General features: G+C 41.0%; 1 protein-coding gene across 2 annotated transcripts in view; it reads left to right on the plus strand.

Moving 5' to 3' along the window:
- The window catches only part of ankrd12 (ankyrin repeat domain 12), a 101,601-nt gene extending 100,213 nt beyond the window's left edge, over positions 1 to 1,388 (plus strand). For both annotated transcript variants that reach the window (XM_061919680.1, XM_061919681.1), the window contains one exon: positions 318 to 1,388. In XM_061919680.1, coding sequence (XP_061775664.1) covers positions 318 to 503 — 186 coding nt within the window. In that variant the 3' untranslated portion in view covers positions 504 to 1,388. The remainder of the gene's footprint in view (positions 1 to 317) is intronic.
- Positions 1,389 to 16,659: the final 15,271 nt, after the last annotated feature.

The raw sequence follows: 16,659 nt of genomic DNA on the forward strand, positions 1-16,659 counted from the left end.
GGCTGACTAAATACTTGTTTTGCCCATCCATCCATCCATTTTCTACCGCTTATTCCCTTTCGGGGTCGCGGGGGGCGCTGGCGCCTATCTCAGCTACAATCGGGCGAAGGTGGGGTACACCCTGGACAAGTTGCCACCTCATCGCAGGGGCTAAATACTTTTTTGCCCCACTATTGTTTTTTAAAATAAAAATTGCTTGCTCCGATTTTTCAGTGGAAAAAGTTTGGACACCCCTGTTATGAGATGTCTATGGTTTTAAGAGTGGTCAGACCCTGACCAAAGGACCGTGGTGTAACCGCCTGCTCCTTCCCCCGCAGACGTGCCTCCTCATGAGGCAGCAGCACGAGGCGGCGGCCCTCAACGCCGTCCAGCGCCTGGAGTGGCAGCTCAAGCTGCAGGAACTGGACCCGGCCACCTACAAGTCCACCAGCATCTTCGAGATCCCGGAGTTCTACATCCCGCTGGTGGAGGTAAACGACGACTTCGACCTCACCCCCATATGAGGAGCCGCCAGGCGCTCCAGCGCTTTCCAGGAAGCCGCCACGGCAATGTGAAGCACTTCAAGAGCGGCGCCAGCACGGGAGCACTTAGGACCCGCCCCACGCCCGAGCTCGGTCCGGACACGGGCACACACGGGATGGTTTGGCCCAGGCCAGCAGGGAGTCCAGGAGTCCAAAAGGCCGGGTCGGGCGGTGCAGCGGCAGGTAGGTGCCGTCCCGCCTCCGCCGTGGTGTGTGTTGTGTCCAGCAGGGTCACACCAGTGCAAGATTTCAATAGTTTTCCGGTGTGTTCTATACGTGGTCTACAGACTGTGCTCTTCATTTTTTAACTTATTTTATACATACAAATGTGGATTTGTATATAGTCATGTAATTATTGTTTCAAACTTGTACAAACGGGAAAAAAAAACAACTAGATATTTTGATTGTAAACTCGTTCCGTCTCATGTTTAATGGACCAAAGTGTTTTGTTTTTTATATCGAGTGTTCCTCTTCGTTCGTGACGTCTTTGCTGTTACGCGGGTCTTCTTTCTCCTCCTCATTACTGCTGTGCATGCCTTGCATCCTTTCTACCTTTTCCTACCAGGCGTGTTCTGCTCAAGTGTCGCCGCTCTTTTTGTTTTCTGTCCGTGTAATCGCTCTCGCGTCCTCCTTTCATCCTTTTGTGTGTCGCGCACATCCGAGTCTGTCGTGGCTTCCCACGCGGGACAGAAGAGAAGTCAACTTTTACAGTTTCAATGTCAGATCACAACAAAACCTATTTTTTCAACATAAGGCCTTTTGAACGATAGTTCTAAAAAAAATGTCTATTTTAATATTTACTTGTTACATGACTTGTACATATTTGTAATATATAATTGAATAAATTTTATTTGTTGTGAATCTAAATTCAGTCTGCTGTGATTCCTCTGATCAAAAGAAATACATTTTGATCAAAGCAATGTTTTCAATCAATATAAATTATGTACCATCCATTTCCTACCGCTTGTCCCTTTTGGAGCCTATCTCAGCTGTATTCAGGCGGAAGGCGGTGTACACCCTGGACAATTATGGTAAAAAAAAAAAAACATTTAACACTAGACCAGACCTGGGAAAATTAAGGCACCGGGCTCCCAAATATTTTTTTCAGATATTTAAGATGGAGAGTGCAGCTGCCATCATGATGTGCAGGGATTTTTAAAATAACCGTGAATCTTGAACTATACAAAGTATTTCAAAAGGTTGGAATCTGCGCTTTTGCATGACATACTAATTAGGGACCGAATGTCACTTTGTATTTCTAAGGTTTTATTATTATTATACCGCCGCCTCTTTGAGCTGTAATTTGACCCCCTTAACATGCTTCAAAACTCACCAAATTTTACAAACACATGAGCACTGGCGAAAATTGCCATATGATAAAAAAAAATAAAAAAAAAATTGCACTCTAGCGCCCCCTAGGAAAAAACACAGAAAAAACTGCTTGTAACTTTCGTTAGGAATGTTGTAGAGACATGAAACTTGCATAATATTTCATAAAACTTAGACCTACATTTCATAAAATGACATCCTTCAGCAAAAATCAACAGGAAGTTAGCAAACACCCCTTCAAAACAAAAGTTTCCTAAAAAAATGTAATTTTTGCCTCTTTGAGCTGTAATTTGACCCCCTTAAGGTACTTCAAATTCACCAAATTTTACACACATATCAGGACTGGTGAAAATTGCCATATAATAAAAAAAACAAACCCCAAAACTCAAAATTGCGTTCTAGCGCCCCCTAGGAAAAAACACAGAAAAAACTGCTTGTTAGGAATGTCGTAGAGACATGAAACAAAAACCTCTATGTAGGTCTGACTTAGACCTACATTTCATAAAATGACATCCTTCAGCAAAAATCAACAGGAAGTTGGCAAACACCCCTTCAAAACAAAAGTTTCCTAAAAATATGTCATTTTTGCCTATTTGAGCTGTAATTTGACCCCCTTAAGATGCTTCAAAACTCACCCAATTTTACACACACATCAGGACTGGCAAAATTTGCCATATAATAAAACAAACAAAAAAAACCTAAACTCAAAATTGCGTTCTAGCGCCTCCTAGGAAAAAACACAGAAAAAACTGCTCGTAACTTTGGTTAGGAATGTTGTAGAGACATGAAACAGACCTACATTTCATAAAACTTAGACCTACATTTCATAAAACTTAGACTTACATTTCATAAAATGACATCCTTCAGCAAAAATCAACAGGAAGTTGGCAAACACCCCTTCAAAACAAAAGTTTCCTAAAAAAAAAAAGTCATGTTTGCCTCTTTGAGCTGTAATTTGACCCCCTTAAAATGCTTCAAAACTCACCAAATTTTACACACACATCAGGACTGGCGAAAATTGCCATATAATAAAAAAAAATTAAAAAAAACTCAAAATTGCGCTCTAGCGCCCCCTAGGAAAAAACTGCTTGTAACTTTCGTTAGGAATGTTGTAGAGACATGAAACTTGCATAATATTTCACAAAACTTAGACCTACATTTCATAAAATGACATCCTTCAGCAAAATTCAACAGGAAGTTAGCAAACACCCCTTCAAAACAAAAGTTTCTTTAAAAAATTGTCATTTTTGCCTCTTTGAGCTGTAATTTGACCCCCTTAAAATGCTTCAAAACTCACCAAACTGGACACACACATCAGGACTGGTGAAAATTGCCATATAATAAAAATAAAAAAACCCAAAACTCAAAATTGCGTTCTAGCGCCCCCTAGGAAAAAACACAGAAAAAACTGCTTGTAACTTTCGTTAGGAATGTTGTAGAGACATGAAACTTGCATAATATTTCATAAAACTTAGACCTACAGTTTATAAAATGACTTCCTTAAGCAAAAATCAACAGGAAGTTGGGAAACACCCCTTCAAAACAAAAGTTTCCTAAAAATATGTAATTTTTGCCTCTTTGAGCTGTAATTTGACCCCCTTAAGATGCTTCAAAACTCACCAAATTTTACACACACATCAGGACTGGCGAAAATTGCCATATAATTAAAAAAAAAAAAAAAACCTAAACTCAAAATTGCGTTCTAGCGCCCCCTAGGAAAAAACACAAAAAAAACAGCTTGTAACATCCGTTAGGAATGTCGTAGAGACATGAAACAAAAACCTCTATGTAGGTCTGACTTAGATCTACATTTCGTTAAATGACATCCTTCAGCAAAAATCAACAGGAAGTTGGAAAACACCCCTTCAAAACAAAAGTTTCCTAAAAAAATGTCATTTTTGCCTCTTTGAGCTGTAATTTGACCCCCTTAAGATACTTCAAAACTCACCAAATTTTACAAACACATCAGGACTGGCAAAAATTGCCATATAATAAAAAAAAACAAAAAAACTCAAAATTGCCAACTAGCGCCCCCTAGGAAAAAACTGCTTGTAACTTTCGTTAGGAATGTTGTAGAGACATGAAACTTGCATAATATTTCATAAAACTTAGACCTACATTTCGTAAAATAACATCCTTCAGCAAAAATCAACAGGAAGTTGGCAAACACCCCTTCAAAACAAAAGTTTCCTAAAAAATGTCATTTTTGCCTCTTTGAGCTGTAATTTGACCCCCTTAAGATGCTTCAAAACTCACCAAATTTTACAAACACATCAGGACTGGCAAAAATTGCCATATAATAAAAAAAAAACTCAAAATTGCCAACTAGCGGCCCCCTTGGAAAAAACTGCTTGTAACTTTCGTTAGGAATGTTGTAGAGACATGAAACTTGCATAATATTTCATAAAACTTAGACCTACATTTCGTAAAAAAACATCCTTCAGCAAAAATCAACAGGAAGTTGGCAAACGCCCCTTCAAAACGAAAGTTTCCTAAAAAAATGTCATTTTTGCCTCTTTGAGCTGTAATTTGACCCCCTTGAGATGCTTCAAATTCACCAAATTTTACACACACATCAGGACTGGCAAAAATTGCCAAATATAAAAAAAAAAAAAACCCCAAAACTCAAAATTGCGTTCTAGCGCCCCCTAGGAAAAAACACAGACAAAACTGATTGTAACTTCCAGTAGGAATGTCGTAGAGACATGAAACAAAAACCTCTATGTAGGTCTGACTTAGACCTACATTTCGTTATATGACATCCTTCAGCAAAAATCAACAGGAAGTTGGCAAACACCCCTTCAAAACAAAAGTTTCTTGAAAAAATTGTCATTTTTGCCTCTTTGAGCTGTAGTTTGACCCCCTTAAAATGCTTCAAAACTCACCAAACTGGACACACACATCAGGACTGGCGGAAATTGCAATCTAATAAAGATAGCAAACCCCAAAACTTAAAATTGCGCTCTAGCGCCCCCTAGGAATAAAACACAGACAAAACTGCTCCTAGGAAGAAAACACAGACAAAACTGCTTGTAACTTCCAGTAGGAATGTCGTAGAGACATGAAACAAAAACCTCTATGTAGGTCTCACTTAGACCTACATTTCATTAATTGACATCCTTCAGCAAAAATCAACAGGAAGTTGGCAATTACCCCTTCAAAACAAAAGTTTTGTAAAAACCCGTCACCTTTTTTTCAAACATCTCCTCTGAGCGGGTTTGTTGTGTCAGCTTCAAACTCGCACAGGAAAGAGATTGAACCCTTCTAATTAAAAGTTGCGCAAAGAGTTTTTCTAACTGCTCCTGTTTTGATTTTATGAGCCTTCAAAGAACTGCCGCGTTGATGCTGCTGCCGACTCAAGATGGCCGCTTAAAAGCAGGAAGCACCAGCGTGACCACACAATGCAGAGAAGGTAGGTAATGTGCGGGTAAAGATATGTTGACTGGGTGAAAGAAGAAGGCACCAGTTTGACTCAAGGATACAGAGAAGGTAGGTAATGTGCAGGTAAAGATATGTTGTCTGGGTGATGGCAGGAAACACCAACATGTATGGGTGACAGAAGGAGGCACCAGTGTGACCCCAGGATGCAGGGAAGGTAGGTAATGTGCAGGTAAAGATATGTTGTGTGGGTAAAGGCAGGAAACACCAGGAAAAGTCGGTCCCGTCCATTGCTGCTTGCAGCTTTAATTCCACTTGTAATCTAATTAGTTACTATGGTAATCTAAGTCACATCAGTTCAGAGGAGGAACCAAGCAGTGTGGGTGTCAGGGACAGACGTGGAAGGAGATTTTTACAACAAAGTTCTAAAGCAGGGGTCGGGAACCTTTTTGGCTGAGAGAGCCAAGAAGCCAAGTATTTTAAAATGTATTTCCCTAAGAGCCATTCAATAATTTTGGTAACACACAACTCAACGTGTGCATTTTTAAGTAAGACCAACATTTCTAGAGTATAATAGGTCTCTTATTCTTTGTAATAACATTGTTATTCTGAAGCTAAATGTGGAGGGGGCGTGGCCTGTGGGCCTGCAGCGAAGCAGGGTGTTGCCAGGACCGGCCTCGAAATCAGCGACAGGTGCGTAGAAGGCCCACCTGGGCCTTGTCATCTAATCACCTGTCGCTCTGTTATAAGCAGCAGCCAGGAGGAGAGACGGGGTTGGGGCTGGAGCCAGAGCGTGAGTGAGGACGAAAGAGAAAAAAACAATTGCTGGAAAGCAACTGATAGACTTATTGAAAAATAAAACAATATTGTAACCCTAAAATAGGCTCTTGGTGGTCTGAAGAACAAGCCCCACACTAACCAATAATAATTACTTTTTACCATTAACGCAACTTCTTGAACATAAAAAAGCATGAGAATGTTTTATATTTTGAACATTATTTTTAACACTGTGATTACAAGTGGAATTATTAATTACTTATCGTGTTAAGCAATGTCAGCTCAGATTTATCCAAGAGCCAGATGCAGTCATCAAAAGAGCCACATCTGGCTCTTGAGCCATAGGTTCCCTACCCCTGTACTAAAGCTTTGTGATGTATCAGATAGTAGGTGTTTTGTTTTTGTTTTTTCACGTTCATATTTCACTGTACTTGTTCAATTTTGTTGCGTTTCGCTTGATTGTAAAATACGTCTATCTATGTTTATATGTTGTCAATATTCAGTGTTTTATCCTTCATAGTAAATAATGTAAACCTCACATTCTTTATTTTCATGTACATTCTGGCTCATTCAGTAAAAAAAAAAATTGAATTCCATTTTATTTTTTAAGGCATTTAATCAGACATTATTGTGAGGTTTTGCATTAGTTTTCCTAAAAATAGATATATTGGCCCCCAGACACATTTTTTTCCTCTAAATTTAGCCTCCGAGTCAAAATAATTGCCCAGGCCTGCACTTGAACATTAAAAAAAATGTAATATATTTTGAACACCATGGACTGGGGGTCAGCAACCTGCGGCTCTTGGAGCTTTTTCCAAAATGTATAGAAATGGGGAAAAAAATGGGGTGAAAAATGTATTTTTTGTTGCAATATAGACTAAATGGCAACACTAAAATGGTCCCTAGTGTGTGAATGTTGTCTGTGGCCCTGTGATGAGGTGGTGACTTGTCCAGGGTGTACCCGCCTTCCACCTGAATGCAGCTGAGATAGGCTCCAGCACCCTCCGCGACCCCCAAAAGGGACAAGCGGTAGAAAATGGATGAATGATTTCTGTAGGAGGACAAACACGACACAAACCTTCCTAATTGTTAGAAAACCCACTGTTTGATATATTTGTCTTTATGCTTCACTGATAACAGTACTTGGCGAGCGTCATTTGTCCTACTTTCAGCCGCCCTTGAACTCACCGTTGTGTGGACTATGACTCAGCAGTTTGTTTACATGTACAACTTTCTCCCACGCTGCCACAGAAAGACGTGTTCCACTGATGACAGTATTTGGTGAACAACGTTTTGTCCTACTATGTTCGGCGGTTCTTGAACTCACCGTAGTGTGGACTGTGACTCCACAGTTTGTTTACATGGAAAATCTTACACTCCTTTGATTGATTGATTGAAACTTTTATTAGTAGATTGCACAGTACAGTACATATTCCGTACTAAATGGTAACACCCCAACTTGTTTAAGGTGGGGTCCACGTTAATCAATTCATGTCTCATTTTGTCCACCAAACGTTTTATACTGTGCATGAAAACACAAAAGTGTGCTTTATTGATTTGTTATGGATTGCTAATCAGGCAAATTTACATCATGTGTTGCCATTCTTATATAATTATTTTCACTTTTCGCGGCTCCAGACAGATTACTTTTATTTTGTATTTTTGGTCCAGTTTGGCTCTTTCAACATTTTGGGTTGCCGACCCCTGCTATAGACTATTATTTGTTGATTAAAAAAATAAAATGCAATTAACTAAACTGATGCAGTATGACTGCATAGTAACAATTCCAGCTAGCTGGCAGTGAATGCCATTCAGCCTATTTTACTGGTTTTAACAAATTAAAATTATAAAGGTTATTTTATAACATATGCAAATACATTTAAACATTTATTAACATTGATTTTTGCCTTAAAGGCCTACTGAAAGCCACTACTTGCGACCACGCAGTCTGATAGTTTATATATCAATGATGAAATATTAACATTGCAACACATGCCAATACGGCCTTTTTAGTTTACTAAATTGCAATTTTAAATTTCCCGCGAAGTATCCTGTTGAAAACGTCACGGAATGATGACGTGTGCGTTTGACATCAGCTGTTGTAGCGGACATGTTCTTCCAGCACTGATCACGGCTAAAAGTAGTCTGCTTTAATTGCATAATTACACAGTATTCTGGACATCTGTGTTGCTGAATCTTTTGCAATGTGTTCAATTAATAATGGAGACGTCAAAGAAGAAAGCTGTAGGTGGGAAGCTGTGTATTGCGGCTGCCTTTAGCAACACAAACACAGCCGGTGTTTCTTTGTTTACATTCCCTAAAGATGACGGTGAAGCTTTAATATGGAACACATCGGTCAAGCGAACATGGTTCTCTATGTCAACCGGAAGGTTTCGGTGAGAAAATTGTGGTAATAAGTCGACTCTTACCGTAGACATCAGCGGAGCTTGTGTCGTTCCTCCTGCAGCTATCAAAGAGGCACCTGCGACTCTCTTGGCTCCTCCGTGGCTTCCCTCAGAGACACTGGCGGTCACCACACCCCTCCAACTTTCAGGTATGACTATATAATCTCACTGATGAAGTGAGGTCCAGTCAGAAGTCCAGTTAATGCATATTTATTAAGTAACTTGCAGGGTGAATGAAACATACCATGGATTATTGTAGTGACATTGTGCCATATGTTCTCCTGTCTTTCCTGCCTGTTGCTGTTGTTGTCTGCCGTTGGTAAGAATGGTTTGTGCTCCCACACCTGAGTCCTCCCTAATCAGCTCACCTGTGCTCCTATTTATGCCTTCAACCCTGCACTCCTAAACCAAAAAGTCCGCCACCCAGTGACAAAAAAAAGTAATGCCTACACAAAAATAAGGATGCCTTAAATGGCTCCTACAACACAATAAGCAGATAAGGGATTTTCCAGAATTATCCAAGTAAATGTGTCTAATAACATCTGATTCGCTCCCACTGACCTTGTCTTTTTTTTTTTTTGCTAGTCCTTCACTCTCACTTTCCTCATCCACGAATCTTTCATCCTCGCTCAAATTAATGCGGAAATCGTCGCTTTCTCGGTCCGAATCGCTCTCGCTGCTGGTGGCCATGATTGTAAACAATGTTCAGATGTGAGGAGCTCCACAACCCGTGACGTCACGCGCACATCGTCTGCTACTTCTGGTACAGGCAAGGCTTTTTTATTAGCGACCAAAAGTTGCGAACTTTATCGTGGATGTTCTCTACTAAATCCTTTCAGCAAAAATATGGCAATATGGCGAAATGATGAAGTATGACACATAGAATGGACCTGCTATCCCCGTTTAAATAAGAACATCTCATTTCAGTAGGATTTTAAATATTATTTATGGGTATAGATATAAATACATTTGGATGATTCCAGGGTGTACCCTGCCTTCCGCCCGAATGCAGCTGAGATAGGCCCCAGCACCCCCCGCGACCCCAAAAGGGACAAGCGGTAGGAAATGGGTGGATGGATGATTCCAAACAGTAATCATCAGTTGTATGCTTGCATGTTCGAAATGAACTAAACTCAAGTCAGTGCCCTTGCTTCATAAAGTGTATTTCAAATTTGACATTGATCAAATATTTACTTAACTGTATAAATTATTGACTACAATAATTTAGTCAACTTTTATTCTGCTACTATACATCGTTCAAAATGGTTATTGGTCAAAGTTAACCAACGTAAGGAATTAAAACATGATTCGTAGACTGCAGTACCACGCATCGCCGGCAGATGTCGCCCGCGTCCAAGGAAAGTATGGACAAGTCGCTTTCAGACGATTCTTATATGATTGGTCAAAAGCCCGTCATGTGACTTCAGGGCGCCATGTTGGGGAAGACGTCTTTTTTAATTCAATGTTTAAAATAAAACAAAAAAACTGGAAAGCAAGAAAAGAGAAAAAAAAATTAAATGCCAAATAAACGTATACGTAGATCAACTTTATTGATCCGAAAGGGAAATTGTTCCACACAGTAGATCAGTTACAAATTATGGAAAATATAATGCAGGTATAAAGTAGACTAAAAATGTACCATAGTAGCAATATAACATAAAATAATGGAAAATGCCGAAATGACTACATCAAAATTCACTATTCACGATTTACTTGGCTTTTTTATTGCCGCATTTACAGGTTTGCTGCTGATGTTTGGGGTCACCTTTTACAGCAGGGGTCACCAACCTTTTTGAAAGCAAGAGCTACTTCTTGGGTACTGATTAATGCCAAGGGCTACCAGTTTGATACACACTTAAATAAATTGCCAGAAATAGCCAATTTGCTCAATTTAGGTTTCTCATAGTCATTCTCATCGATGTCCCACTGAGTTGTGAGTTTTTCCTTGCCCTTATGTGGGTGCTGAACCTCAGATGTCATTTTGGCTTGCGCAGCCCTTTGAGACACTTGTTATCTAGGGCTATAAAAATAAACATTGATTGATTGATGTATGTTTAGAACAATATTTAAACGTATTACTTTGCAGTGGCAAAGTAGTACTACTACTACTTCTACTACCTCTCAAAATACTATAATTTTTGTCACTACACAACCATTGCTGGAGAAATACTATACAGAAACACATTTCCACAATACTGGGCATTGTACAAAACGGAATATTTTTTGGCGCATTTAAAAATCAATAAACTTGCATCCACAATTAAAACATATCTTATGTGGTACTGTCAAATTTAAAATAGCAAAATACATTTTAAACATGGAAAAAAAAATTATATATATATATATATATATATATATACAAACATACACACCCTGGGGTTGACTGACATTGTGTCACAAAATGTAGTTTCTCTTTAAATATCCTTCTTGAAAATGGCCTTCCAAAAATAAGTTTACTCCACAAGGTGCTCATCAATTACATCCAGCTGCCAGCATGTCTACATTCAACATATTTAAAGGGGATACTGTGCATGTTCTTCACTACTGTGGCATTCTGGGTAATGTAGTTCTCATGTTATCTCACTCAGTGTTTTTCAACCACTGATTGTCTAATTTCACCTATTTGGGTTAAAAAGATTTTTTGCAAACCAGTAACTATAGTCTGCAAATGATGTGTTGTTGTTGAGTGTCGGTGCTGTCTAGAGCGTGTAGTACTCTTCCATATCAGTAGGTGGCAGCTGGTAGCTAATAGCTTTGTAGATGTCGGAAACAGCGGGAGGCAGTGTGCAGGTAAAAAAATGTCTAATGCTTAAACTAAAAATAAACAAAAGGTGAGTGCCCCTAAGAAAAGGCATTAAAGCTTAGGGAAGGCTATGCAGAACAAAACTAAAATGAACTGGCTACAAAGTAAGCAAAAACAGAATGCTGGACAACAGCAAAGACTTACTGTGGAGCAAAGACAATGTACATCTGAGCATGACATGACAATCAACAATGTCCCCACAAAGAAGGATAAAAACAACTGAAATATTCTTGGTTGCTAAAACAAAGTAGAAGCGGGGAATGTCTCTCAAAAGAAGACATGAAACTGCTACAGGAAAATAGCAAAAAAAAGAGGAAAAAGTTACCAAAATAGGAGCACAAGGCAAGAACTAAAACACAACACACAGGAAAACAGCAAAAAACTCCAATTACCGTATTTCCTTGAATTGCCGCAGGGTATATAGTATGCGCCTGCCTTGAATTACTGCCTGGTCAAACTCGTTTCGCGAAATAATTAACGCATGCTTAGTATTACTGCCTGGTCAAACTTGTGACGTCATGCGTGACACTTCCCCTGTCATCATTTTCAAAATGGAAGGGGGCTGATTTCAATACCGGTCATTTGAAATTGCATTAAGGGAAGAAGATTAAGAGCTATTCAGTAGGATTTAAGGTCCAAGCTTACATCACACTCCAATTTTTACTGCATGCCTTTGGTAAGTGCCGGGGTGATAAGAGGTTTAAAAATAATTAGCGCATGCTTACTTTTACCGCATGACTTTGGTAAGCGGGAGTGAGAAGAGGTTTAAAAAAAATTTGCGCATGCTTACTTTTACTGCATTCTTTGGTAAGCGCAGGAGTGAGAAGAGGTTTTAAATTAATTAGCGCATGCTTACTTTTACTGCATTCTTTGGTAAGCGCAGGAGTGAGAAGAGGTTTTAAATTAATTAGCGCATGCTTACTTTTACTGCATTCTTTGGTAAGCGCAGGAGTTAGAAGAGGTTTTAAATTAATTAGCGCCCCGCCGGCAATTTAAGGAAATACGGTAAGTCAGGGTGTGATGTGACAGGTGGTGACATACATCTACTTTGAGACAAGAGCTATACTGATGCATGCTTGCTTATGTTTTTAAAGTAGGGGTTAAAATATGGAACTGATTAAAGGATGAAATAAAACACAGCACCAACATAAACCAGTTTAAAAAACGTTTTAAATCATGTATCATTAGTAAATATAAGAAAGAAGAGCAAACATTGTTTTAGAAAGACAATAATATATAATATGTTTATAAATACAATTTATGATTTCATAATTATACATATAGGTTATATTAAAATGTATATATTACCACTTTATATGGAATTCAAATAAATTGTGTATATATATATATAAGTGTACAAATGTATATGTTTGATTTAAATGTTAAACTGTATATGAGACGTGTGCTACATATATGTTGCTTATATATTGTTTAAAAAAAAGTAATATAAGTGAAGCATGTTTTAGATTTTATATATTTTGAACCTTGTTCTTGTTGTGATGGTGTAGGTTTATATAAGTGTTGCTTCAACCTACACCCTTTCGGCTCAATCATTGCTCAAATGAGTGTTTTTTTTTCTTTTTTTGTTGTTGTTCTTTGTTTTATGTGAAGATTGCCGAAAATATATAAAATATATAAATAAAATATATATAAAGCAGTGGTCCTCAACCACTGGGCTGTAGAATAATTTTGTATTTATTTTTATTTTTTTATTAAATCAACATAAAAAACACAATATACACTTACAATTTGTACACTAACCCAAAAAAACTCAATTTTTCATGACAAAAAAACAAAAAAAAACATAGTCGCTGGTTTCCGGTTTGCTGCGCCAACTTCCTGCTGGGGTTGGAGGCTCATGTTCCTTTAAGTCGGGGGCTCATGTTCCTTTAAGTCGGACGCTCGTGTTCCTTTAAGTCGGACGCTCATGTTCCTTTAAGTCGGACGCTCATGTTCCTTTAAGTCGGACGCTCATGTTCCTTTAAGTCGGACGCTCGTGTTCCTTTAAGTCGGACGCTCGTGTTCCTTTAAGTCGGACGCTCGTGTTCCTTTAAGTCGGACGCTCATGTTCCTTTAAGTCGGACGCTCATGTTCCTTTAAGTCGGACGCTCATGTTCCTTTAAGTCGGACGCTCGTGTTCCTTTAAGTCGGACGCTCGTGTTCCTTTAAGTCGGACGCTCGTGTTCCTTTAAGTCGGACGCTCGTGTTCCTTTAAGTCGGACGCTCGTGTTCCTTTAAGTCGGACGCTCGTGTTCCTTTAAGTCGGACGCTCGTGTTCCTTTAAGTCGGACGCTCGTGTTCCTTTAAGTCGGACGCTTGTGTTCCTTTAAGTCGGACGCTCATGTTCCTTTAAGTCGGACGCTCATGTTCCTTTAAGTCGGACGCTCATGTTCCTTTAAGTCGGACGCTCATGTTCCTTTAAGTCGGACGCTCATGTTCCTTTAAGATGTTCCTTTAAGTCGGACGCTCGTGTTCCTTTAAGTCGGACGCTCATGTTCCTTTAAGTCGGACGCTCATGTTCCTTTAAGTCGGACGCTCATGTTCCTTTAAGTCGGACGCTCGTGTTCCTTTAAGTCGGACGCTCGTGTTCCTTTAAGTCGGACGCTCGTGTTCCTTTAAGTCGGACGCTCGTGTTCCTTTAGGTCGGACGCTCGTGTTCCTTTAAGTCGGACGCTCGTGTTCCTTTAAGTCGGACGCTCGTGTTCCTTTAAGTCGGACGCTCATGTTCCTTTAAGTCGGACGCTCATGTTCCTTTAAGTCGGACGCTCATGTTCCTTTAAGTCGGACGCTCATGTTCCTTTAAGATGTTCCTTTAAGTCGGACGCTCATGTTCCTTTAAGTCGGACACTCATGTTCCTTTAAGTCGGACACTCATGTTCCTTTAAGTCGGACGCTCGTGTTCCTTTAAGTCGGACACTCATGTTCCTTTAAGTCGGACGCTCGTGTTCCTTTAAGTCGGACGCTCGTGTTCCTTTAAGTCGGACGCTCATGTTCCTTTAAGTCGGACGCTCGTGTTCCTTTAAGTCGGACGCTCGTGTTCCTTTAAGTCGGACGCTCATGTTCCTTTAAGTCGGACGCTCGTGTTCCTTTAAGTCGGACGCTCGTGTTCCTTTAAGTCGGACGCTCGTGTTCCTTTAAGTCGGACGCTCGTGTTCCTTTAAGTCGGACGCTCGTGTTCCTTTAAGTCGGACGCTCGTGTTCCTTTAAGTCGGACGCTCGTGTTCCTTTAAGTCGGACGCTCGTGTTCCTTTAAGTCGGACGCTCGTGTTCCTTTAAGTCGGACGCTCGTGTTCCTTTAAGTCGGACGCTCGTGTTCCTTTAAGTCGGACGCTCGTGTTCCTTTAAGTCGGACGCTCGTGTTCCTTTAAGTCGGACGCTCGTGTTCCTTTAAGTCGGACGCTCGTGTTCCTTTAAGTCGGACGCTCGTGTTCCTTTAAGTCGGACGCTCGTGTTCCTTTAAGTCGGACGCTCATGTTCCTTTAAGTCGGACGCTCATGTTCCTTTAAGTCGGACGCTCATGTTCCTTTAAGTCGGACGCTCATGTTCCTTTAAGATGTTCCTTTAAGTCGGACGCTCATGTTCCTTTAAGATGTTCCTTTAAGTCGGACGCTCGTGTTCCTTTAAGTCGGACGCTCATGTTCCTTTAAGTCGGACGCTCATGTTCCTTTAAGTCGGACGCTCATGTTCCTTTAAGTCGGACGCTCGTGTTCCTTTAAGTCGGACGCTCGTGTTCCTTTAAGTCGGACGCTCGTGTTCCTTTAAGTCGGACGCTCGTGTTCCTTTAGGTCGGACGCTCGTGTTCCTTTAAGTCGGACGCTCGTGTTCCTTTAAGTCGGACGCTCGTGTTCCTTTAAGTCGGACGCTCATGTTCCTTTAAGTCGGACGCTCATGTTCCTTTAAGTCGGACGCTCATGTTCCTTTAAGTCGGACGCTCATGTTCCTTTAAGATGTTCCTTTAAGTCGGACGCTCATGTTCCTTTAAGTCGGACACTCATGTTCCTTTAAGTCGGACACTCATGTTCCTTTAAGTCGGACGCTCGTGTTCCTTTAAGTCGGACACTCATGTTCCTTTAAGTCGGACGCTCGTGTTCCTTTAAGTCGGACGCTCGTGTTCCTTTAAGTCGGACGCTCATGTTCCTTTAAGTCGGACGCTCGTGTTCCTTTAAGTCGGACGCTCGTGTTCCTTTAAGTCGGACGCTCATGTTCCTTTAAGTCGGACGCTCGTGTTCCTTTAAGTCGGACGCTCGTGTTCCTTTAAGTCGGACGCTCGTGTTCCTTTAAGTCGGACGCTCGTGTTCCTTTAAGTCGGACGCTCGTGTTCCTTTAAGTCGGACGCTCGTGTTCCTTTAAGTCGGACGCTCGTGTTCCTTTAAGTCGGACGCTCGTGTTCCTTTAAGTCGGACGCTCGTGTTCCTTTAAGTCGGACGCTCGTGTTCCTTTAAGTCGGACGCTCGTGTTCCTTTAAGTCGGACGCTCGTGTTCCTTTAAGTCGGACGCTCGTGTTCCTTTAAGTCGGACGCTCGTGTTCCTTTAAGTCGGACGCTCGTGTTCCTTTAAGTCGGACGCTTGTGTTCCTTTAAGTCGGACGCTCATGTTCCTTTAAGTCGGACGCTCATGTTCCTTTAAGTCGGACGCTCATGTTCCTTTAAGTCGGACGCTCATGTTCCTTTAAGATGTTCCTTTAAGTCGGACGCTCATGTTCCTTTAAGTCGGACGCTCATGTTCCTTTAAGTCGGACGCTCGTGTTCCTTTAAGTCGGACGCTCGTGTTCCTTTAAGTCGGACGCTCGTGTTCCTTTAAGTCGGACGCTCGTGTTCCTTTAGGTCGGACGCTCGTGTTCCTTTAAGTCGGACGCTCGTGTTCCTTTAAGTCGGACGCTCGTGTTCCTTTAAGTCGGACGCTCATGTTCCTTTAAGTCGGACGCTCATGTTCCTTTAAGTCGGACGCTCATGTTCCTTTAAGTCGGACGCTCATGTTCCTTTAAGATGTTCCTTTAAGTCGGACGCTCATGTTCCTTTAAGTCGGACACTCATGTTCCTTTAAGTCGGACACTCATGTTCCTTTAAGTCGGACGCTCGTGTTCCTTTAAGTCGGACACTCATGTTCCTTTAAGTCGGACGCTCGTGTTCCTTTAAGTCGGACGCTCGTGTTCCTTTAAGTCGGACGCTCATGTTCCTTTAAGTCGGACGCTCGTGTTCCTTTAAGTCGGACGCTCGTGTTCCTTTAAGTCGGACGCTCGTGTTCCTTTAAGTCGGACGCTCGTGTTCCTTTAAGTCGGACGCTCATGTTCCTTTAAGTCGGACGCTCGTGTTCCTTTAAGTCGGACGCTCGTGTTCCTTTAAGTCGGACGCTCGTGTTCCTTTAAGTCGGACGCTCATGTTCCTTTAAGTCGGACGCTCATGTTCCTTTAAGTCGGACGCTCATGTTCCTTTAAGTCGGACGCTCG

This window comes from Nerophis ophidion, linkage group LG14 (assembly GCF_033978795.1).
Source record: "Nerophis ophidion isolate RoL-2023_Sa linkage group LG14, RoL_Noph_v1.0, whole genome shotgun sequence".
Taxonomy (NCBI): Eukaryota; Metazoa; Chordata; class Actinopteri; order Syngnathiformes; family Syngnathidae; genus Nerophis; species Nerophis ophidion.